The 25535-nt window shown below is 43.8% G+C and overlaps 2 protein-coding genes across 6 annotated transcripts in view; one reads left to right on the forward strand and one right to left on the reverse strand.

Annotated features, from left to right (window-relative positions):
• Positions 1-21495, reverse strand: part of Smim3 (small integral membrane protein 3) — a 51300-nt gene extending 29805 nt beyond the window's left edge. The window contains exon 1 of one of the 2 annotated variants that reach the window (XM_016003670.3): positions 21375-21495. The gene's annotated coding sequence lies outside the window, so the exon portion shown is untranslated. Of the gene's footprint in view, positions 1-15460; positions 15572-21374 lie in introns of those variants that run through there. The other variant, XM_042264307.2, reaches the window with a different exon arrangement.
• Dctn4 (dynactin subunit 4) overlaps positions 21068-25535 on the forward strand; it is a 32633-nt gene continuing 28165 nt past the window's right edge. The window contains exons 1-2 of one of the 4 annotated variants that reach the window (XM_006985120.3): positions 21068-21794; positions 24560-24630. In XM_006985120.3, coding sequence (XP_006985182.1) covers positions 21660-21794; positions 24560-24630 — 206 coding nt within the window. In that variant the 5' untranslated portion in view covers positions 21068-21659. Of the gene's footprint in view, positions 21795-21823; positions 22768-24559; positions 24631-25535 lie in introns of those variants that run through there. The other 3 variants (XM_016003668.3, XM_076555310.1, XM_042264305.2) reach the window with 3 other exon arrangements.

Genomic DNA, 25535 nt, shown 5'->3' on the forward strand with positions numbered 1-25535 from the left:
AGTCCAAGGTGATCAACACCCATTTAGAATTCAGATCTGAGAGACTGCCACTCCCTGTTTATTAGTGACCCACTTTGCACACAGGACAGTGCTAACTCCAAAGTCTCCTGCCTCACTCTATGATCCTATGATCCATGGAATGAAGGGGGACTTCCAGTCATCTTTCTTTTAATTTATTTATTTTTGAGACAGGGTCTCTCTAAACTTCCTGTCCTGGAACTTGATATGGATACCAGCTGGCCTCGAACTAACAGAGATCTGACTGCCTCTGCCTGGGATTAAAGGCACATCAGACGCCAGTGCCTTAAAAAGTTGTGTTTCTTCCTTTTTCTAATGCATATAGCAACCATGCTGAGTTGCCCAGGATGACATCTGATCTGGTATAAGCCTTGACTTTTATCTGCCCACACACACACACACACTGTTTCCTCCCACTCAGAGATGAGGTCAGCAGTAATGACAAGTCATTACCAGAAGCTTTCGAGTGAGGGCCATGAGGACGAAGGGGATTAGCATGGAAAGTAACTGGAGGAAAATTCTAAGAGTCATTTTTTGATCAACAGAGAAAATGTGTGGTCCTCAGAACAAGTGCAATCCACATGACTGTTGGCTTCACTCTTGAGACGATGCAAGACCCAGGGCTGGAGCCAGCAATCAGGTGGTGTCTTTTCCATTTAGCAGGGTATCAAGATCTTTAATATTTATTTGCTCTGAGACCCAAACAGGAGGTCAAAAAATAAAAAGTCTTGAATTCCCTACCAGAAGCACATGACATTGTCTGTTGCCCAGCTGGACTGACGTTGAATCATATCTACATAACACTTTGTCTTTTCACTTATACACACGTGAATATTCAACTGTGGGAGAAACAAGGTATACTGGGTTGGAACTGGAAAACTCAATTTCTGAGTCTGTCACTCACTAGCTAAAGGATCATAATGTCTTGCTTTCTTCACTTATAAAGTAGTAAAAATTACCCATCCATCCTGCCTGATACAATTAGGAATAAAGATTCCATTCATGTATCTTTTTACTTAAAACACTTGATTATAGTGCACTCTCTCTCTCTCTCTCTCTCTATATATATATATATATATATATATATATATATATATATATATATATATATCTTACTAGCACCTAAGAAATAGGTCAAATGCAATCTCCACAACGGAATACTGCCCATAACTCTGTCATATCATCTGGTTTTATGTTCTTTGTGGTTTCACAAACTGATATCATCTCACTCATTTATTTCTTAGGAAACTAAAATAAAACTAAATAAAACTAAAAACACTGTTCAACAAGCATAGCGCGTGTGCACACGTGTGCGCGCACACACACACACACACACACACACATACACACACATCTTTGTATACTGTTTTTGTATGCTTGACAAATCTTTGAGACTTTTCAATGTATCTGTTCTATTTACCACCTTATAAAATGCAGAAGGAACATGTCACCATAGGAAGTTTTATTACAATTGTTTTTAACTTCTGCTGGCCAGCTAAATGCTTCCATATTTCACACTCATTGTTTGCCCAGAGTTAGCTCTGTGAGGAAACAGGAGATAGAGACACTCAGCTTGTGCTTTATATGGATTATTGAGCCAAACTAAGAATGTAAACATGAATATTACATTTGTAAATGTGATGAGTGTGGTTCGATTTATCAATGAAATCATTAGTAATTTTGTCTGTGAATATGCCAGAATGTGATTGATAAGTAGAAGACAAAAACTGAATGAGTTACTTGTGAAAAAGAAAGTTCTGTTCATGTTGGTTTACAGCCTGAGCTTGGTCACAAGATTCCACAGTAGAAGGAGAGAATTAACTCCCAAAAGTTGTCCTCTGACCTCTGTACAATGTCAAGTCACATGTATACAGAGACTCATACATACACATACAGAGAGAGGGAGAGAGAGAGAGAGAGAGAGAGAGAGAGAGAGAGAGAGAGAGAGAGAGAGAGAGAGAAGATAAATAAAAATTAATTTTTAATGAAATAAAATTTGAAAGTTCAAGTAAAATCATTTGGACAGAGTCAGACATTAACAAAATCTGAAAGGGAGGGAACTCTATCTAAACGCCATCGCTCAGATTAGCAGAGGGCAAAAGAGGCAGTTACTTTCAAGGATGACCAGTTTGCCCCATCTTTGGGTTCAGCAGCAGAATCCATGTATCACAGAGCGTGAAGCCTTCCTCATGGAGCTGCGCATCCATCCTTTCTGCCTCCACTCTCACTCCTTTACAGAGTACCACACTAACACTGGGGCTCCTACAGTCCCCCCTCTAAACCACCAAAAGCTGCCTTTTTGGTTTTTTTGCAGGATTCCAAAAAAGCAGTATTCCCAGATTCTGCCAAAGCTTTCCCTTTTTCATAACTGATCACCCTTTCCATACACATGTCTCTAAAAAAATATTTATTGTGCTTTCCCACCACATCCAACAATCTGTCACAGGTAACATCCATTAATCACTTCAACAATCCACAAAAATATATTGATTGATAGCTATGAAGGATGTCTGAGGAAAATGGGGTATTCATCCTGCCCAGCTGTCTGCAAGTTCAAAATGGTAACCTTGATCCACTTACTGTGATCACCTTTAGGGAAGTGCTTTCTATGATTGGATCATATGAGTCAATAACCGCCTTCCACAAACTGAACTGTCTATGATGACATCGCTGGCCTTGTTTCTTACAAAGAAAAAGAGGTCACTGAGGTTCCGAGATGCCTTTTTCTTTCCTTCATTACTCTGGCCGCCAGCAATTACCTAGAGTGCTTATCAACAGGCATCCCCTGAACAGGGACTCACCTAGTGTCTTCATTACTCTTCTGTTGCCATGGTAAATACCATGACCAAAAGCAACTTTGGAAAGTAAGAATTTACTTGGCCTCCATGTCCCACTCACAGTTCATCATTCAGGCAAGCCAGGGCAGGAACTCAAGCAGGGCAGGAACCTGGAAGCAGAAACTGAAGCAGAAGACATGGAGGAATGTTGTTTATTGGCTTTCTCTCCATGGCTTGCTCAGTTTGCTTTCTTATACAACCTAGGACCACCTGCCCAAGGCTGGCACCTCCTAAGGTAAGCTGGGCCCTCCCACATCAATCCTTAACCAAGACAACACAGGCCTACAGGCCAACCTGATGGAGGCATTTTCTCAATTAAAAGTCCCTCTTTCCAAGCTATGTCTAGGTTTGTGTCAAATTGACTTGTAAAATAACTAACCAACCCACAAAAGTTTCTTTAGTGGAAAACTTGCCCTGCCAAACCTTCCACAGTCAAGTAGCCAGGACTGCACTCTTCCAGAACCTGAACTACAGCTTCTTGGCAGCCTCTTTAGCCTTGGCTCAAACACATCAGAGGCAGCAGGGCATCTCCTGCTGTGTTTAGGAGAGTGGCACAAAAAGCAGACTGGAGAGTGGCACCTGAAATTAGATATTTTTAATGACCTTGTTGCTGTGGAATAATCCTTCTGTACACTGTGTGAATACATGTCACTATAATTGGTTTAATAAACAAGCTGACTGGCCAATAGCCGAACAGGATAAAGTTAGGCAGAAGAGCCAAACTGAGAATGATGGGATAAGGAAGGGTGGAATCACAAGCAGAAGCTGGGAGAAGCAAAATGGACATGTCATACTGAGAAAAAGTACCAAGCCAAGTGGCAAGGCATAGATAAAAAAAAATATGGGTTAATTTAAATGTAAGAAATTGTGATTGATAAAGCTTTCATGAGGATCAGAGAACAGAACAGCCACTAGATTAGACATAGAGGTCAGGCAGTGGTAGCACAAACCTTTAATTCTAGCATTCTGGAGGCAGAGATCTGTCTGGATCTCTGTGAGTTCAAAGCCACACTGGGAAGTGAGCCAGGCAGTGGTGGCACACACCTTTAATCCCAGCACTTGAGATCCCATGTCTTTGCCTGGGAAGGACACATGTCTTTAATCCCAAGAAGTAATATGGCAAGACATAGAAAGGTATATAAGGCATGAAGAAACAGGAACTCACGCTCTTGAGGCTGAGGACCAGGAACTAGAGGCTTTTAAGCAGTTCAACTAAGACCCTTTTGGGTAAGGACTCAGAGGCTTTCAGTCTGAGGAAACAGGAACTCACTCGCTCTTTTGATGGAGGATTGTGTAGGGGTAAGAACTAGTGGCTTGCTGCTCTGCCTCTCTGATCTTTCAACTTATACCCCAATATCTGGCTCTGGGTTTTTTATTATAAGACCTTTTAAGATTCGTGTTACAAGAGTTAGCTAGTAACAAGCCTGAGCTACTGGCTGAGCATTTATAAGTAATCTTAAGTCTCCATGTTGGTTATTTGGGAGCAGGTGCTCAGGACATGAAAACTCCACCTACACCTTGCTCACTAAACAACCCCTCAGGATTGAGGAGTAATGTGTTTACTGAGTCCCTAGATATACTGCTGTCTGAATAAACTCAAAGATTCTGTTCTCTCCTTATCAGGATATAGTAGGTAAACTTATTTTATAATCAAAGCCTCCACAGACTTTTATACAGAATAAATGTCATTTCATTGGGTATTACCCTTAATCCCTAAGGAATAATTGTACTTCTAGTGCGGAAGCAAGGCTACAAAGCCCTCCAGGGAAATAACTCTGGTGTCTACTCTGAGACTTACATAAGGTCCCAACAGGCACTAACAGATAGCTGTAAAGTTCATTTGTTGAAGAGCCAGCAGTATTAGCAAATAGTGAGAACCCAGAGAAAAGAGGAATCCACTCACTTTAGAGACTTAATACAAGATGGAGATCAGTTTCTTGGCTTTGATATCCTAGAATTAGACTGGACATCAAAGAAGTGTTTTAAGGGTGGGAAATAGAACTCACTTGTCAGAGTGCTTGCTAGCATGCATAAAGCCCTTGGTTCAATCTCCAGTACAGCAACAATAACAACAACAACAACAATAATAATAAGATGATCAAGCATTACACTGAAAAATATTCACTGGACACCACACCATGGCAGTGAGAGGAACAGAATGACAACAACAGCAACAGAAAACAAAGCTTAAAAAAGCGAGTGCTGAAAAGACACCCCAGCTGATGTGCAGACCTGCACATGTGAGTTTGAGCTTCAGAACCCACACTGAAAAGGCCAGGCATCATGCTGCGCACTTGTAATTCCAAGTGTAGAGCTACAGGGCTACAGCACCACCCTGTGCTTACACAAGTCAAAACTGTAAACTTTTCTACCAAACTGTTAAATAAGACAAAACTCCATTTTAAATAATTTTCTGAAGAAGGTATTTGGCTGAAATTCAAATTCTTCCAGGGTTAGCACTTCTTAAAATCAAATATGTGTTCAGTTTCACTTTCTGCTAAAATTTGCATTCCACTTAGGAACTACATCCCTTTAAATCAGCCAAGTGTGTAAGAATGGATGCCAAGACTATCCACTCCACATGAGGTCCAGGACCTCTTTGTATTATAAATAAAAACCCAGCAGAACCCCCTACTGTTTGTGCTCACCTGCTTGATTTGGCATGGCTATGTACCCTTTTGGAAAAGTAAGTAAAACTTTTTTTTTTAATCTTAGTCCCATTTCTTAAGAAAAAAAATAGTTCATTTATTTTGTTTTTATGTGTATGGGTGTTCTGCCTGTAGGCCTGTAGGCCTGGGGCCCCCGGAGGTCAGAAGAGAATGTCAGATTCCCAGGAAATGGAGTTACCCATGGCTGTGAACCACCATCTAGATGCTGGTAACTGATTCTCAGGTCATCTGCAAGAGCAACAGATGCTCTGAACCACAGCGCCATCTCTCCAGCTACCCAGACACACTTCTTACATGCAGTGCGAGGAACTGAACACAGAACTTCACATGTGCTTAGCGAACTGAACTATCGCCAAAGCCCAGAAGACTTTTCTTTAAAACAAAATCAATTAGCCTTTACTGGCATCGAACAAGAAAGACTCATATTGCTAAACATGCTTATGAAACAGAAGTCAGAAATGGAAGACGGAACCATATTACAGACCTTTTAGAAATGAAAAGAATTACAAGGGAAACTACTGTGACTCTTTTCTTCTAATTTAGATAAATGGAAATTTCCTAGAAAAAAAAAAAAACAGTATTTAGCAAAGCCAACTGTGGTGGTTTGAACAAGAGAGCCCACCCCCAATAGGCTCATCTATTCGAATGCTTAGTCATCAGGGAGTGGTACTACTTGAGAAAGATTAGGAGGTGTGGACTTGTTGGAGTAGGTGTGGCCTTGTGGGAGCAACTGTGTCACTGGGGGTGGGCTTTGACGTTTCAAAAGCCCAAGATAGGCGCAGTGGCTCTCTCTTCCAGCTGCCTGAGGATCCGGATGTAGGACTCTCAGCTCCTTCTCCAGCACCATGTCTGCCTGCATGCTGCCATGCTCCCCTCCATGATGATAATGGACTAAACCTGTGTATAACACAAATTGCTAAACGGTCTTATTAACCCAAAGCCAGATATTTGGGCAAAAGCTGAAAGATCAGAAAAGCAGAGCAAGCCTGCCACTAGTTCTTACCTCTACGAAATCCTCAGTCTAAAGAGAGCAAGTTCCTGTTTCCTCACACCTTATATACCTTTCTGTGTCCTGTCATATTACTTCCTGGGATTAAAGGCGTGTGTGCTTCCCCAGCAAAGGCATGAGATCTCAAGTAATGGGATTAAAGGTGTGAGCCACCACTGCCCGGCTCTGTTTCCAATGTGGCTTTGAACTCACAGAGATCCAGAGGCTCTCTGCCTCCAGAGTGATAGGATTATAGGTGTGTGACACTATTGTCTAACCTCTATGTCTAATCTAGTGGCTGGCTCTGTCCTCTGGTCCCCAGATAAGTTTATTAGGGTACACAATATATCACTACACCTCTGAAACTGTAAGCCAGCCCAATTAAATGCTTTATTATAAAGAGTTGACACAGTCATGGTGTCTCCCTACAGCAATAGAACAGTGACTAAGACACTGACTAAAGAAACAAAAAGTCTGAATAAATCCCAAATAAAGAGACTGGATTAATAATTAAAAACAAGAAACGGGGCTGGAGAGATGGCTCAGAGGTTAAGAGCACCAATTGCTCTTCCAGAGGTCCTGAGTTCAATTCCCAGCACACACATGGTGGCTTACAACCATCTGTAATGAGTTCTGGCAACCTCTTCTGTGTATATAATAAATAAATAAATCTTTATTAAAAAAAAAAAAAAACAAGAAACACCCTCCATAAAAATCCTAGAACCAGAGTTCTCTAGAGGAACAGAACTGTAGTCAGAAGTTTTCCTGTGTCCTGCCTGGCCTGTGGTCAGGACAAATCTCTCCCACTTGCATCCCCCAAGTAAACACACAGAGGCTTATATTAATTATAACTGTTCAGCCATTAGCTCAGGCTTATTACTGACTAGCTCTTACACTTAAACTCAGCCCATCTCTGTTAATCTATATATCGCCACGTGTTATGTGGCTTTACCTGTGTGCCATGGCTTTATCTGTGTGCTATTACATGCTGCTCCTTGAACAGCAGGCTGGCATCTCCTCACTCAGCCTTCCTCTTCCCAGAATTCTCCTTGTCTGCTTATCCCACCAATACTTCCTGCCTGGCTACTAGCCAATCAGTGTTTTATTAAACTAGTGTACAAAAGCATTATCCCACAGCACAGAACCGATAAAATGAATGTGTGTGTGTAATATGTGTGTGACATATATAAATACTATTAAATAATATATATGGGAGTTATTACAGTGGCATGCAATGGTCCAGCTAGTCCAACAATGGCTGTCTATCAACAGTAGCTGTTCAGTCTATGAGGCTGGATATCTCAACTGGCCTTCCGTATATTCCAGATTCCCAAAGAAGTATGCTCTAATGCCAGGGAAGGAATGAACTTGCCATCAAGAGTGAGGGCAAGCAGGCAAAGAGCAAGTACTTCCTTCTCCAGTGTCATTTATTAGGCTGCTACTAGAAGATGTGGCCCAGATTTAAGGTGGATTGTCCCACCGGAGTCAGTGGAAGAGAGGCAGATCCCTGGAAGAAAAAACTCTAGGACCATCCCCTGAAAATGCCGCGTGGGCTTTCCTGGGTTGCCGTGGGTTCCCTGCCACGGAAGTCATACAAGCTGGTGATGCTGCAGAGGGATTCTGCTGTGACTGTGGAGTGCTGGGGAGAACACTGGTACAATGTATGACACTAAACAGAACTGAACCTGACTCCTTTGTCCCTAGTTTGCTGTGACACTGACTAAATCTCTTCCCTTTTCTAAGTCTTTAGGCTCTAGCCATGAATAGAATGTGAAGCTGAATTAGATGATATTCTCTGGAGGAAGCTGCAAGTCCGCAATTCCTTTAAAGTTAAGGGTCTTAAGACTGTTACAATCTGAGTTTACCTTTTCAAAAATTAGTTTTTATTATGGGGGGCGGGGCTGCACGTGTGTTGGTGTACCACATGACTGCAGGACCAAAAGAGGGCATCAGATCCCCTGGGCCTGGGACTGTACATGGTTGTGAGCTGCCGTTTTGGTGCTGGGGATCAGACCCAGGTCCTCTGGAAGAGAGACTTGTGCTGTGCTCTTGACTGCTGAGCCATCGCTCCAGCCCTGAGTGTGCCTTTTAAGGAACATCTGTGAGAGGTGACCCACCTTGTCCCACTAACCCACTGTATTAGTGACTTTTCTACTACTGATGTCTGAACCAGGACGAAGCCGCCATCCGTGCTGGAGGAAGTGTGTCTCTGGGGGAGGGCCTGAGAGTTGGAAGACTTGCACTTCCCCCTTGCAGGCCCTTGACTAGCTGAATCTTCCAACAGGGTCAGAGAGCAGGCCTTAGAGCTCCCAAGAGTCCCCCTCCCTTCCCATTTCATCCTGGACTTCCTTTGCTCCACAGACCCTTGGGTGAAAATGTCCTCTTCTACAAAGAAGCAACACGGACTTGCTAACTCTCAAAAGACATAGCTTCTTGCCTGCAAGTGGCATGTAGAAATTTTTACTTTAACTAAAACTTTTTATTGTGGCTAAAATACTACATCCAATTAACAATTAGGAAGGAAGGGAGGGAAAATGAATTTGAGAGGAAACAAGATGCTGGAAAGGAAATGGGAAGGTTCCATCTTCTAGGTTAAAAGTGGAGAGATGGTCACATGGTCTCATTAGTGTAATCACTTGAAAGCACTCCCATAGCTTAATTTCAAAGTGTTCAATTATATAGTTGTAGAGCTAGCAAAGCAGAAAGACTGTTTCCAGTACATTGTCTGTTTGCCTTTCTAATTTTTCAAGAAAACTGTGATACTAAAATAAAAGCACTTCTATTTTTTTTTAATAAAATATTCTTTGTTTCTTTGTGTTTGTTTTTGTTTTTTGAGACAGGGTTTCACTTTGTAGCCCTGGTTGTCCTGGAACTCACTGTAGACCAGACTGGCCTCAAACTCACAGAAATGGGATTACAGACCTGTGCCACCATGCCTGGCTTTAAGGACACTTCTTAGCAGGGCGTGGTGCCTCACACCTATAATCCTACTAATCGAGAGACTGAACAAAATATAATATAAATTTTATTTCTTAATTTAACTTGTCCAGGATCACCCAGCCTATGGGGATAGCACTTGGTTTTTTGGTTGGTTGGTTGGTTGGTTGGCTGGCTGGTTGGTTGGTTGGTTGGTTGGTTGGCTGGTTTGCAGTAATGGGAATTGAACCCAGAGCCTTCCACATGCAAACAGGCACTCCACCACTGATCTACACCCACCTTTTTTGACATTTTTAAGATAGGGCCTCACTGAGCTGCCCAGGCAGCTCTTGAACTTGGAGACTTCCTGTTTTACCCTCCCAAGCAGTTGGGCTTACAGTCTGGCTCTTAGAGTTGCCCTTAAGTGTCCTGTGCCCAACTGGCTTCTCCTGAGCCAGTCAGTACTCCTCTTGGTGCCTCTGCTTTTTGCTCTATGAAATGGGCTCCTTCTTGCCTGGCTAACGCACACCAGAAAACACAATCGGAATGTGCAGCAAACAAGTACACTGCAGCTTCGACAGTTCAAAGCCCGGCTAAGGGAACAGGCAGAGGATGTTTCTGTGGCAGTGAAGAGGAACCATCACTGTGAAGCCTAGCTCACGTTCAAGTATGGTTGTCAACTCCACTTGTTTCCCTAAAATATGCCCCTAAGCTGTATCTGCAGTTCCTCCTTGCTTTGAGGGTGGAATTACTCCTGTGTTTACAATGCCACTAGGCCCCAGAGAAGACTATCAGGGCTCCCTTGCAGGGCCTCACAGACTTCCAATTGCTAGCACCTTTGTGTCTATGGGTTTTCCCAGAGCCATAGAAAAGCAGTCTGTCAGTCAAAGTGCCCAGTAATTAACACTCTCTCCAAGTCTTCGGGGGATATAAATATTCCCAACTCCCTATCAATTATAATTGGCAGAATAATTTCTGAGAAGCATGTTCTATTGCTTCCCAGAGGGTCTCTGTGGCCCTAGGTCACAGACTGGTAATCAGCTCACTCCCCTCCCCTTCCAGGAGCACTCTCTACTGGCATACGCTAAATCCCTCAACTCCCCTAACTCTTGTCTCGAGACTCTTGTCTCATATTCTGCTTCAGATCACACATCTCCTTGGTGTCTGGCTTCTGTCAGGCTCAGCTCACAGAGAAGCTCCAGCAGGAGCTGGGGAGTTTTCATTCTACCCTCAGCCTCCCCGCCATCCCCAGAGGTTCCGAATGGTAATGGCTGGCTCTGCAACTTCAGGTCTCAGGCTTCAAAAAGTACCACACCTTTGCTAGCCAGGGAGTACCAAATGTTCCTTTAGATTCACAGACAGACAGACAGACACACACACACACACACACACACACACACACACTTTTGAACAACTCCCACAAGCAGCTTTTTTTTCTCAAGTTATCAGTTCTGGTTAGGTAACTAGTCAGACAGTACAGGCTTAAGGAGGGACCCCTGAAGGAGACCAGCTCCCTCTTATTCCCCCAGAATTGGTCTTGAGCAGGGAGAAATGAGGAATTTGTAGATAGAATGAGAGAGAGAGACAAAGACAGAAAACACAGGACAGCCTCAGGAGGGCCTGGGTCCAAACCCACCAGCCCCTTCTGTCGCTATTAAAAGGCTTTTAAAGGAATGCCAAGGGGTGGAGCAAAAGACACACACACACACACACACACACACACACACACACCCCTGCAGCACAGCCAAGTGCATACCATCCAAAACACCTGGTGATCTTGCACGTGGTCAAGCAATCCCCTAATGTAGCCCTGCTGGGTAAAGCAAGCTCAGATCTTACTAGAAAAACTTTGTGGGCTCCCACAGATCCCCACCTTCAGAATCAGTAGCTTGTAGAACCAGGAACTAAAACTACAAGATCCTAAGTGCTAGCCAAAAAGAATGAGATCTAGACCCTGGGTAGAGACATATCATCCCGAACTGCCCAAAAGATCCTCCTGTTTACGGGGAGGCTTTCTGGTAAAGAATGAAGACACACATTATCCTTTTTCTTAAGAGTTAATCCAAACAGGCCTGTCAATGACCTGGACAGGGAAATGTCCCATTGGGGATGCTTTCTATTCTAGAGACACAAGAAACAGCAAAAGCCTACCTGAAATGCATGAGGGCGCAATGGTCCCTTTAGCCAATGTCCACTCTTACAACTTGAGAGGATGCTCTACACACAATGCCCCTTTGGCCATCAGCTACTCTTACTCTTTGAAAGTGTTTCACTTCCCCCTGTAATAAACATGGCCTGTCTTCTACACCACACTCCGTAGATCTTGTCTGAATTCTTTCAACAGACATCACAGGCACACTGGCCTCAGAGAGGATAGCTGAGGAGGACATGAGGCAAACAAAGGAAAGTAGGAGAAGTAGGTGCACAAGGTGAAGGAGACAGAACAACAGAAGTGAGCCGCACCAGTGGTGGGAGGGAAGGGGTTGTGTTGGCTACAGGTGGGTCATAAAACATCCTAAAGGAAGTTCTTGCCTGGGTGGGCCTAGCTAGCATCGCCCAAGCAATCAAATGGAACCACTGTGTCGGGGATGTCTTTCTGTATGCTGTGAATATATATGTTGCTCTGATTGATTGATAAATAAAACACTGATTGGCCAGTAGCCAGGCAGGAAGTATAGTATAGGTGGGATAAGCAGAGAGGAGAATTCTGGGAACAAGAAGGCTGAGTCAGGGGATGCTGCCAGCCACCGCCATGAAAAGCAAGATGTAAAGATACCGGTAAGCCACAAGCCACAGGGCATAGTATAGATTTATAGAAATGGGTTAATTTAAGATGTAAGATGTAGCTAGCAAGAAGCCTGAGCCATTAGGCCATACAGTTTAATTAATATAAGCCTCTGTGTGTGTTTACTTAGGTCCAAGAGGCTGCAGGACTGGCAGGTGAAAGAGATTTGTCCTGACCACAGGCCAGGTGAAACACAGGAAAACATCAACTACACCACTGTGCCCACATCCATTTCAGGTACACATTTTGCTGTTTCTCAAATATCTCGAATAGACAGACAGCTTCCCCATGGGGCATTTCCCTGACCAGGTGACTGGCAGGCCCATTTGAATTAACTCAATTCTGGAGTAGAGCTGGAGACTCCATTTTTAGATTACTTGCTAGCTACCAGCCAGACATCAGCTTCTTTCCACACTAGGCCTCATCATATAGCTAGCTACTCCTAAGATCCAGCTTGCGGGGGCGGAGGGGGTACGTTCATGTTTTGGGGTTGGTTTATTTATTTATTTTTTTTTAGTTGTTGTTTTGTTCTATTGTCTATAGCCCAAGCTGGTCTGAAAGTCAAGACAACTCTCTGGTCTCAGCCTCACAAGTACTAGGATTACAGGCAGGGGCTATAAAAGTAGCTTTAATTTTTTTATTTATTTCAAACTTAACTATTAAAAGAAATCACATAACAAAATTAACCTGATCCAAAAACTATAGAGCTCAGTGAACTTCTATATAGTGAGAGCAGCCTTTTATGCCAGAAGCTGGAGACCTGCACATTAGATTTTATACTTTTACCATCAAATACATTTTTATGCATTTACCCATCATCAAAAATAAAAAAAAATCTGAGTTAAAACTAGAGAACAGTTTTATCCTATTTCATAATTCATGTTCATTACTGAATTCAATCCTTCCTTATCCCCTAATACTTAGCTATTTTTGTTATCTTCATGTTTCTTCATGTTATACTATACCCCTATGTACATTTGTTTACATCTATACATGTATTATATTATTGGCTAGATGCTGCACATGAGAGAAAACGTGGTCTCACTTAATATTAAACATTCTAAGTCCATCCAATTTCTTGCAAATTAACGTTTTCATAATCACTTTTGGAAGCGTCATTTCATCACTTCTATCGTATGCTCCTGGTTACCAGGCTATGAGTACTACTGAGTGCCGACCACCAGAGAAAACCTGGAGACTGGTTTCACAGACTGGCTCAGTAGTAACCAAACATCATGAACTTCCATGAGGCAGAAAGTTCCTCAGACACGAAGGGACTCTGGCCAGCCTGAATGTGGCAAGCTTGGCTCTGGCAGCCTTGCCCTTCTCCCCCAGTCCCTCTGCCTTGTTAAAAACCATTAGATTATATTCGTAAAGCTAGCCACCAAGGCCTATTCCCTTATTTGGCCATTTCTTCCTCCCGAAACTGACTACCAAGGTCCAGCTATCAAAATATTGAAGTCCAGCAATCATGAGCCCCCTTAGATTCACTAATTAACATGCCCAATTACAATTAAACACCTCACCCTACCATGGGGTTTCCCCTTGTACCTATGTGCCATGTCTGTCTCCTCTCTATCCAGAGGTAGCCCTTTGTCTTCCAGGACAGATACCCCTGCTCCCTCTCCCTTGTCCCCTTCCACTTCTCCCTAGTCCTCTACCTCCTGTCTTTGTCTCTTATTCTCTGCTCTCTGGTCCCTCTGGGGCAAATAAATCTCCATGGTGTTAAGAACTTGGTCTTGGGGCTCCTGAGCCAATACATTTCCTTTCAAGAAAACATAGTTCAAAGTCCAAAAGAACTTTCTAGAAATGAACAGTAAGAGACATCAAACTGAACAGATAGAGATATAGGCACCTGAGAAATGCCAATCATCCCAAGCAATCAAAGAAGTGAACATAATGTCCAAGAAGTAAGCTGGAGATGAGTCTAACTTCAGACAAGCACTTCCTCCCTCGGAACCTCCTTCTCTGGCAGCAAATGAGGAACCTGGAGCACACTGGTAGCACTAACAGTGTGCTCTGTTCTTCCCAGTGTACTTCCCTGAACTCATCTTGCTCACATAGCAAGGAGCAAAGCTTATTTGGAAGAGCCTTTGGCACCATTACAAATGGATTCACACAGCAGCAGCAAATTCTCAGCCCCAGCTGGAGCTCTGAAGATCTCTCCGATTAATGTGTTTAACAAGTGACTGGCTCTTTCCCGGGGCCTCTTGTGAAATATGCTTTCCTGTCTGGTAACCATCATGCTTTGTGGGTTGGAACAAAGTAAACCTGAGACTGAACAAGGCGGCTTCAACCATTCTCTTACAATTAAAAACTCTTGTCCTTTCCTGGTCTTTTCATTTGAACCTCTGACGGTATTAATAGCGCTTTCTGAGGAAATAAACTCCCTGTGAGTGAATTCAGTCAAGTCATTAAACAATCCATCCCCTGGCCTAACCAGAGCCTCGCTGCATGTTTCCAAGCTACGCCCTTCATGTGATACTCATACTGCCTAAAGCTAACTCAAGAAACCCCAGAGGTTCAACTTTCAAAATACGCCAGGACCCCCTCCCCTGCTGGCACTGTCACCTCTTCCCTAGGTCACTGGAGCAATCTATTAGCTGGCTTCTGCTCATCTCCTTTTCTGTGTCTGCATCCCAAACACTTCACATACAGAGTGACACGTAAAGTGTAGGTCATCACCGCTCCTTTGGAAACATGCCAGCCTACTAAGCTTTTTGTCAGCCTGATACAAGATAAGAGTCATCATGGAAAAGGAGCCTCAGTTGAGAAAATGCCTCCATCAGACTGGCCTGTAGGCAAGCCTGTAGGGCGCTGTCTTGGTTGGTGATTGATGTGGGAAGACTGAGCACACTGGGAATGGTGCCATCCCTGGGCAGGGAGTCCTGGGTTATAAAAGAAAGCAGTCTGAGCAAGCCCATAAAGACTCATTACTCCATGGTCTCTCTTTCAGTTCCTGCCTCCAGGTTCCTGCCCTGCTTGAGTTCCTGTCTTGGCTTCCTCTGATGATGGAATGTGGCCTGTAAGTCAAATCAACCCTTTCCTCCCCAGGTTGCTTTTGGTCATGGTGTTTATCGCAGCAAAAGAAAGCCAATGAAGAAGACACATGTAATGGCCTCCATGTCCCACAGAGCAAAATCCGATCTCTTAAATGCTTTTCAAGATCCCACAAAAGCTGTCCTTGTTACTTCTGGTGCCTCATTCCCAGGCTCTCCCCCTATTTAGCCTTTAATAGTTCTCTTACCTCTTTGCTATTGATCCTTTGGACCTTTGAGATTTGGATCAGCCTCTGTCTAGAATACCCTTTCTCTATTATCTACTTGTTTCAACTTCTATTTTCTTCCATCTTTGCTCAAATCTAACCTTTTCAGAAGGCCTATCTTGTCACTCCATGTAAAATTTTGAGGTTCCTTCCTTCCATTCTTTGCTCTACCTTCTACAAAAAAAAAGAATTGCTTAAAGATGAAAAGAAATTATTTTTGCTGAGTCAGAGTCAGTGTGAAGTCACAGGCTGAATAGAACAGAGAATGTGTGTCAATGGGATGTCATCTGAGATCCATCATTTGAGAAGCCAGGATCCTAGCTTTCAGAAAACAACTACCATGGTTAGCCTGAGGTCATGCTGTGTATCCTCTACTGAAAGAGGATGCTAAGCTCACATTCCTGCTACTGTGACAGAACAGAAGAAGCATTCTCCAAAGTGCCACAGAATTGGTACTGGGTTCATATTAAGTCTAGCAGAAGCAGGAGCATGAGGGGAAAACACTTGGTGAGGCTGGAGGTGTGCTTGAGAAACTCCTGTTGCAGACAAGGTGGGGGCACTCTGGAACATGAAACTCATGTACTCAGAGTGCAAATGAGGTCACTCAACAAATGTCCACGGCAAAACGAACAGGCTCTCTGGTACCGCTGGCTTTCTTTTACATTGGCTTGCTTTTTCTTTTCAAGTGTTAAAAGAGAAACTAGATTTTCACTCTGCTGCAGACATGGACTAGCTAATTTTGATAAACTGGGGAGTTGTGTTTATAGGATTAGAAAACAGGAACTATAACAAGAAAAAACTATGGGAAGCAAGTATGTCACACAGCTCTAATACCAGCACTCCAGAGACAAAAAGATTATTAAGGTTGGGCCCAGCCTAGACTACAAGGAGAGATTCTCTCAAAAACAAATCAACCCATGGAAATGTCCTTTGCTCTGAGTCTTTTTATTTTCCATATGAAAATGCAGGGATGTGAACTAGAATCTTGGTAGTTCATGTTGATTCTTGGTTACATTCATCCTGCCATTCCAGAAGACTAGGGTGGGCATCTACCAACTCCAACTTCAGAGACAATGCTACAACTGACTTGGTCTGTGCACCCTGAAAATAGCACTGAAGCAGCTGGCCCTGTGGGGCCTTTCACACCAAGTCAGGTGTCTTCGAGGTCTGCTTCTCCCTCTGCTTCTTTGCCTGGACCTGGGATTCACTGCTGACTGGGGCTCATGCTCATTACCACCTAGACTTAGGGAATTCCACTACTGGCAACTGCAATGGAAACTCAGCCTGTCCAAATGGTGTCAGCCATGCACTATAGCCAAACAGGAGAGCATTGGGAAAAAAGCTGAGCTGTCTCTGCCTTGTGGGGTTTTGTGGATGCCTACCTGTCAGGCCATGTTAGCAAATTCAGTAACATGTGCATGTAATATGTTCAGACGTGAAAGTCATCAAATACAATTTACTGTACACCTACTCTGGATCAACCCCCTTGTCAGGCCTCCACAGAGCCCATGCTTTAGAAAGAAAACATCTTTGTTTTAAAAATAAAGGCAATGCCAAATGCAAGTTGCTCTAACAGGTCACGGTTGTAGGAAAACAGAAAGCATGGTCAGTTCCTCCACTTTAATGTTGGGCAAGTTTTCATACCCTGTAACTAACAAGCAGACAGTTCCTAGCTGAGGAAACTGCATTTTCAGAATCCCAAGGGATAAAAGGACCCAGAATATCCTCATTCCTAGAATCCATTATCCTGACAGTTTGGGGATTTGTCTTGTAGGTGACAGAGCGCCAACAAGGGACAATAAACAATAGAACACAAAATAAATAAATAGGATTGAAATGTGGCTTTTAAAAAGACTAGTCTAGCTCAATGTTTATTTTGTTTTTGTTGTGTTTGTGGGATATTTGTACACTGTGAAAATGTATTGCTGTGATTGGTGTAATAAAAAGCTGAACAGCCAATAGCTAGGCAGGAAGTATAGATAGGCAGGACTTCTGGCCACAGAGAGGAAGTAGAAGGAAATAATCCAGGCACAGAGAGATGTCAAACATCAATGAGACATGGAGGGAATTGAACATACAGTAAGAAAGGAAAGTAAAAAGCCACGAGGCAAAACGTAGATGACTATAAATGGATTAATTTAAGTTATAAGAGCTAGTGAAGTTATAAGAGCCGGTGGGACAAGCCTAAACCAAGGCCAAGCTTTCATAATTAATAAGAAGTCTCCTGTGTCGTTATTTGTGAGCTGGCAGCCGACAACAAAGCTTGCTACTACGCAAGGCCTTACTATCTAGTTCTGGCTGGGCTGGAGCTCAAAATACTGACCACACTCACAGAGATGCACCGCCTCTGCCTCCCCAGTACATCACCGTGCCAGTCCAAGCAGATCAGGTGGCTGCTGCGAGAAAGCAGTTAGCCCAGAAGGAAAACAATTCAACTCTGAATTAAGGCAGTCAATGAGAGACACAAGTTACAGGCACACAATGAAGAAGGACACAAGTTAGAGCTATTCAGAAACTAAAATCAAAAAAGAGGGAGCCAACAAGGACGCGCCCATGTTTTTGGCTAAGGCAGATAGGTGCTAGTCAAGATTCTATTACAGTCCGAGGGGCAAGCATGTGAGGAACGTAAGCTCTGAGAGAAACATTCACAGTTCAGGCTATGGAGAAGGCTTGCCAGGACAGCAGCAGCCTGAAGCCCTTTGCCATGTTTACGTTTGGGAAAAGGGGTTTAAGCAGCAGCAGCAGCACATTTCCTGGGAGGGGCTCCCAGGAGGGCCAGGAAGGGATAGCTGTTGAGACATGACTCTTTCTTCCCCTTCTGTGTACTTGCTGTGATGTTTTGATGAAACTGCAGACTCTCGGCAGGAAAGCCTGTGATTAGCGTAGTGTGCAAGCAGGAAACCCAAAGTGGGGAGAGCAGCCTTGGCAGATGGCCAGCCATGGTTAGCACAGTTCCTGGGGTCTCAGAAGTTGCTTGGGAGCTCACTGGGCTGTAGCCTAACTCCAGCTGAAGGATTTCTGAGAGGAAATCATAGTAGGATTTTCATACTTGGGGTTTAGGGACCTTTCTTTTATGTGCCTAGCACTTTAGAGTTTACAAAATGCTTTTACACTCATTGTTAACTTTTATTTTCACCAAGACATGTAGTATTCTTCCCAATCCATGTGTTTTCAAACAATACTTGGGAGTTATAAGCGGACTTTTTTTCAAAAGTGCATAGCTAGAAAGTGCCAAAACCATTGACCTAGATTAGATATTTTATGTTGGCAAAACAATTGGGAAGTAAAGGTCTTATTCTGGGTGAGGATGCAAATGGAGCCAGCTTTTCACAACACACTGTCAGAATCATTTAACTGTGGTTAGCCTTTCATCTGGCAGTTCTAATTCTGGTTCCCTGTGCCAACCTAGGCTCACCTTAAAAAGCAAAGCTCGAAGTGAATCCAACATTAAAATGTGATCCCTGTGGCCTTAGGGAAGAGTGAAAAAGCAATCCAAGGACACATTACCAAGCCGGTCACCATTGTGTGCAAAGGGGACCTGATCCTGCTGGAACCCTCTAAGGGACACAAAGACTTCTGAAAGGCAGAGGGGGAAATGTATTCACAGGCTCTCACCTACATTGGTTTCTCCACAGAATGTTAACTCATACTTTGTGGTTTACCAGATGGGTTCCCAGAAGTATCCCAAAATGTATTTGCATATCGGCTATGTAGTTAAAAACAAGGTCAGTGGTAAGCTGGGACTGATGCTGGTGCTGTCACTGGAATACAGATCTCTGAAAAGTGCAATTTCAGAATCTGGAAGTTATAGTTCCATAGAACTGGACTTAACAAGAACAGAATCCAGACCCCTTGGAGGTTCAAGGGGAGCCTATCAAGAAATTAACAAGGTGTTTTGATTCTCTGCCATGGGAGACTTTCCCTGTTCCATGGCACAATGACCTCATAATGCCAGATATTCTGTTGGGCAGTGTAGCCAGAGGACAGCAGAGAAAAGGCTCTCTGTATCCAGTGTCAAACACAAATGATTATCAAAAATTCAGTGCTTCTCAACCGTAGTAGCTATAGGATTCACCTGGAAACCTGCTGTAAAGTTAAACTCCTGGGTCCCGCCTAGAAATATCAATTTGTGTCTCATAATAACCTACCTAAATAAACCTAGATTTCCCATTTTCAATCCCTCCAGCAATTCCTCTGTAGGTGATCCAGAAGCACACTTGATAAACACTGGCCTTGAACCTAGACTCTGAGTCCTGAGAGAGGAGAACTTGTGCCTATCCCTGGTTCTCTATTTAATACCCTATTTAATCCAGGGACCAGGTAATTGTTCACTGAATTGTTCAAAACCAACCCTCTAAAAGTGTTTCAACATGCAGAAATTACCAAACCAAACTAGTGGGAAATCATGAAAGTTGGATCAATGGCTGTGGAGCCTACATGGGACTGGACTAGGCCCTCTGCATGGCGAGACAGTTGTGTAGTGTGATCTGCTTGGGGGGCCCCCTGATGGTTGGATCAGAATCCATGCCTGGTGCATGAGCAGACTTTTTGAAGCCCACTGCCTATGATGGGACACCTCGGGCAGCCTTGAGGCAGGGGGAAGGGCTTGGACTTGCCTCTACTGGATGTGCCTCCCCATGGGAGGCCTTGCCTTCTTGTGGGTTGGAGTGGGAGGTGAGTTGGGAGGAGGAGGCTGGGGGCGGGGGGCGGGAGGAGGGAAGAGGGGATCTTTGACTGGTGTGTAAAATGAATGAAAAAAATTTCTTAAGAAGGTGTTTCAAATAGGGTCAGCTCAAATCTGTGGCCTCTCTGTACCGTTAGGCCATGGGACTCTATGGAAGTGGTCTAGAAAAGGGGATTCAAACTCACTAAAATCTAACTGATAATCCATGAGACCAAATAATTCATTAACATGTAAAAAACAACTACAAACTATTTGAATAATATATTTTCTCTTAAGAACAAAACCCATCTATGAAACTAATCTAGCTCCAGGTTGTTTGCCAGACAAAAGAGTAAAGGACCCTTGAGCTCTCGAGCTCGGGCAGACCACTAAGCATCTTACCTACGTCTGCTTTCAGATAAAAACACTCCCTGCTTAAAAAAAAAAAAAAAAAGAGTAATTGTAATTTAATAAATGCTAGGCTTAAACTATTAACATGACAAAATGTATGAGATAATATACATTAAATACTGTATAACTGAAAAGCATTATAGAAAGTAAGTTATTACCATGTTGGGAAATATGCTGAAAACATTTCATTTGGGGGTAATATGTGCAAGATCTGGAGCCAAACGCAAGAGGAAACGGGAAACAACCGCTGTGCTTCCCTAAGCCCGGGTTTTCTAAAACAGAAATAATGCTAGTATCTACCTCGGAAGTTTTGTGAGGATTCAGTCTATGTATGTGTTCCATTTCCTCTACTTCCATTCTCAGTGTTAATAAATGGTTCCCTTTCTGCTCCCATCACGGGCTCTAATGTCAGACACTTAACACACTAGTACAAACACATGGTGGTAGGCAGCATGGGTCTGTCAAAACGCTCTGGGGCGCATGTTGTCACTTTAGACATCTAAGCCTTGGTGTACACACAGAAAACTACAGACGGCCCTTAACAACTTGGTTCACTGATCTCCGGTCTTCAACCGTCGATACTAAATGTTCCCAACACGTAGACCTATCGCCTAACTCTTCGAACTTGGAAATGAACGGTACGGACAATGCACGGATCTTACTGAGGAGGGTCAAGAGATAATGTGGGTGTTTCCTGAGGTCCGTGGCAAGACCCTCAGAAGAATGTGCTGCTGCAACTCTGCTTTCCAGTTAGGATGGACTAGTGGCCTGGAAGGAGGGGCAGGAAGGGGCCGTCGGGAGAAAACGAAACAGCAGCCTTACTTTCTGGAAGATGCAAAGAAGAGCACTGAGCATGTCTGGACTTTGGACTAAGTCAGGGTGTCATGATGAGGGGTCCCAGCAGCCAAGGCTCCCGGAAGTGGGTGGGCCCCCCAAACCCGAGAAGCGCACGCGCACTGAAGTCGCAAAGCCCCTCTGGGTCCGGTAGCTTACGTCAACGTCTACGTGAAAGACGTAAGGGATCTCGCGGGGAGGGGAAAAAAAAAAAACCCGGCCGGGCCGCGTCACGTGACGGGTGCGCCGGGCGTTGGCTCCTCCCTCCCCAAGATGGCGTCCCTGCTGCAGTCGGAGAGGGTTCTCTATCTCGTCCAAGGAGAAAAGAAGGTTCGGGCCCCGCTCTCGCAGCTCTACTTCTGCCGCTACTGCAGCGAGCTGCGGTCGCTGGAATGTGTGTCGCACGAGGTAACCGGGCCGTTCCGCTGGGGGGCTGCGCGCCGGGGCGGGGGGTGGGGGGGTGCTCTTCCCAGCCACTGCGGCTGGCGGGAAGTTCCGCCGGGAGAGGCGGGGAAACCGTGGGTCTAGCTGCCTGATTGGCCGAGTGCCCTATCCCTCATCGGCGCTTGCGATTTCATTGGCTTGTAAATTGTCACTTGGAAAAGGGGCGGCCCCGGGTGGGGCTGAGCAAGATCCTCTTGTTCCAGAGGTGCCTGTGTAGCTGGACAGATTGGCCCTGGACCCTGCGGTCGCCTCGGGGACTTGCGGATGATTGAGGGCTGGGAGATAGGTCGGGGGTTGTCTAGCTCGAGTCTCTGAAAGGCAGAGGAAGCTCTTGTCTCATCGTTAGTGCACCGACAGCCCCTCTCGCTCGTGGCCCTCCCCTCTGAGAAGTCCTGACCCTGCTTTTAACCAGAAGCGGGGGCCCTGTCCAAACAGCTTACCAGGTTTCCTAAGCCAGGCCAAGGACTGAGGCAGGAAGACTGTGTGACAGGTTGATTTGAGTAGCAGACGCATAGAGTAGTCTAATGAAAAAGAAGCTCGGAGTTCTATTCACGGACCCAGATGGTCGTTGGAATTGTTCACCTACTTGCAAAGTCCCAAACCTTTTGCTGCTTTTGGCAGGACTTGTATTTCTACTGCCCTGCCGTTGTGAATCTCAACGGTCTGGTGGAAAAGCTCATAGAAATAATGGCTGAGTTTATTCCGTATTTAACTGTGTGGCAAAGGCTTTGCATAATCTTTCCAGCTAATGAAGGTGGAGGCTTGGGTTTGGGAGATTTTGGATGGGGGTGAGGGGTATTGAGTCAGTGTTTCATGGAGCCCAAGGTAGCCTCAAGCTTACTGTGTAGCCAGTGCTGGCTTTTAACTCCTGGTTTCCTGCCTTCACCTCCCAAGTGCCATGATTATCAGTGTACACCACCATGTCCAGCTGTTGAAGGTGCGTGTTGTTGCAAGAAGGGGAAAAAAAAAAGCTGTATTGCGGTGACTCAGGCCTATAGTCCTAACACCCGGGAGGCTGAAGCTAGAGAGGAATGCTGTGAGTTCAAAGCAAGCATTAGCTGCATAGTAATTTCTAGGACAGGCCGCTACAGTGTGAAACGCTTTCTCAAGGCTCACACCCCACCCCAAAATGTACAGGTTAAGAAGCAAACCCAGAATGTTTCTGGTAGATCACAGAGCTGTTTAGAGGTTTGAAGGAAGATGTGAATCATAGACTAGGATCTCTGGGTGGGGGAAATGCATGTGAAAACATGGCCTGTGGTGTTAACCATTTTACATGTTCTCTTATTGGGGATACTTTCTAATCTATTAAAAATGGTTAAACAGAGAGTATAAGAAATCCAAACCCAGTCGTATTTATACATACTTACATATTTATGTCATAGATGTGACTTTTCTTGGATTTCGCATTAGCACTTTGTGTGATAGCTAGAATTGTGTAATTATCAAATAAAACCTACTTACTACATAAAATACTTTTTTATAAAATCTTTTTTTAAAAAGAGAGGATCTAATATCTCGACTGTGTTTTGAGCAAAGTACAGTAAGATGATTGTTGTTCGGTTTGTTACTCAAAAAGTCTCTGACTGGGGAACTGAAGAGATGGCTCAGCAGGCGAAGGCTCTTGCTGCCAAGCTAACAGTCTGAGTTGGGTCCCCAGGACCTCCGTGGTGCAAGGAGAGAACCAGTTCCTGTGAGTTGTCTTGGCATCTCCATATGCTACGAGCTGTGGTACCTACCTCATCACATCAGCACAAAACAAATTTAAGATAAGTCGATGAAAATCTCTAGTTTGGGGGCTGAGGTGATAGTTCAATTGGTAAAATGCTTACAAACATCCCAACACATACATATGAGCTAGGCACGGTGGCACATAATCCTATTGCAGGCCAGCCAGCCTTATCAACTTGGTAAGCGCCGGGCCAATGAGAGACCCTCTCTTATAAAAAAGGAGGGGCAGGGGGCAGTGCTTGAGGTTGTAACACCTGAGAGTTTCCCATGACCTTCACACACATGCACACACAGAAAAATTTAAGAAACAGACCTCTAATTGGCTGGCTATAACTGTAAATTTTTATATATACTTAGTAAATATATTACATCACTAATGAGAAAACTTGATGCCTTCAAGAGCTACCTTACTTTAAAAAAAAAAGATGTTATGATGAATGTTTTGCCTGCATGTATATCTGTGTACCATGTACACGCCTGCTGCCTGTGGAGGTCAGAAGAAAGCATAGGATGGGCCACCCTGTGGGTGCTGCTGAGAATCTAACCCCAGTCCTGCAAGAGCAGCAAATGCCCTTAATCACAAGCCATCTCTCCAGACCCAACTTAATGTCTTTTAACAAAGGTATTGCTGAGTTCATTGTAATGTAATCAAGCCAAACTAGATGGGAGGCTGATCACAGCTTTACACTTGCATTATTAATCAACTCATTAGACCATAGAGTTATTCATTTAGAAGCTTTGAAGTATCATGTAGACAAGTCTTGACATAGCTCATGTGTAAAGCTTGATGATAGGGAACAGAACATAAGAGAAAGAAAAAGGATTAAAAGAGAAAATTCAAAACCAACAACAGAGAGGTAATTGCTTAGTTGGAAACAGTCAAGGCATTTTGTCTGTTTTTTCCCAGATCAGTAATGTCTTACCTTCTGGTGGGGTATAGCATATTTTAATAATAAATTTCTTTTTCCTCTGATTTTTTTTTTTTTATTTCCTCATAGGTGGATTCACATTATTGTCCCAGCTGCTTAGAAAACATGCCATCAGCTGAAGCCAAATTAAAAAAGAATAGGTAAGAACAGGACAAATTTTTCAGTTTTCCATTTGTTGTTGGTTTTATGGGCACTGAGGCTGAACAGGGTCTTATTTTATAGATCAGATCTCAAATTTTGATTCCTCCAGCCTAAGTGCTACGATTACACCACAGTTGTTTTAAATAACTGGTAAGAAAACACACAGGATTAAATTTTTTCCTGTTTGAGCATCACCGTTGCCTAAGATACCCTGTGTAGCCCTGGCTGTCCTGGAACTCACTCTGTAGACTAGGCTGGCCTCGAGCTCAGAGATCCACCTGCCTCTGCCTCCCAAGTGCTGGGGTTAAAGGTGTACGACACCACTGCCTGGCTTTGATTTTATTTTTTTAATAAAGTGTCTTTATTAGGAAACCTCTAAGAATTATTTGAAAATAGTGCAGTCCTCCCCCTTCGTTAAGAAACAGTATTGATTTAGTTATGTCACCACAGGCTTCTTGTGGTTGGGACTGTTTCTCAACTTTCTCTTGAGTTTAAAAGTATCGAGGGATCTCGGTGCAGCATCTATCAGATAGACTGCCCTCAGTGACTGTGATGTTTTTCTCACTAGCCAGGAGAATGGGTCAGAGTCCCGAGTTAGACTCCCCTCTCAAAGTCTAGCTATGTAAATGTTTAGGACTTTTTCCATATTCTGCCTCTTTTCTCTATTTAATCATTACTCGTGAATGTTTATTTTCTACATCAGATTTTTAAATCTGATACTGATTTACTTTGTTGGTTTTTCTCCCTCGCCTGCTCTATCTTTGGCCACTGGGAGCTTTTTTACGTTTCTCCTGTCCCCCTGCAGCCTCTGTCATTAGAAAAGAGAGAGTGTTGTCAGGTTCCTTTTATTTGAGCAGTTTCTTACCAGTGTACTTCTGTAAGGTATTTTAAGCTTAGCTGGTCT

The sequence above is a fragment of the Peromyscus maniculatus genome, chromosome 19, assembly GCF_049852395.1.
Source record: "Peromyscus maniculatus bairdii isolate BWxNUB_F1_BW_parent chromosome 19, HU_Pman_BW_mat_3.1, whole genome shotgun sequence".
In the NCBI taxonomy this organism is placed as follows: Eukaryota; Metazoa; Chordata; class Mammalia; order Rodentia; family Cricetidae; genus Peromyscus; species Peromyscus maniculatus.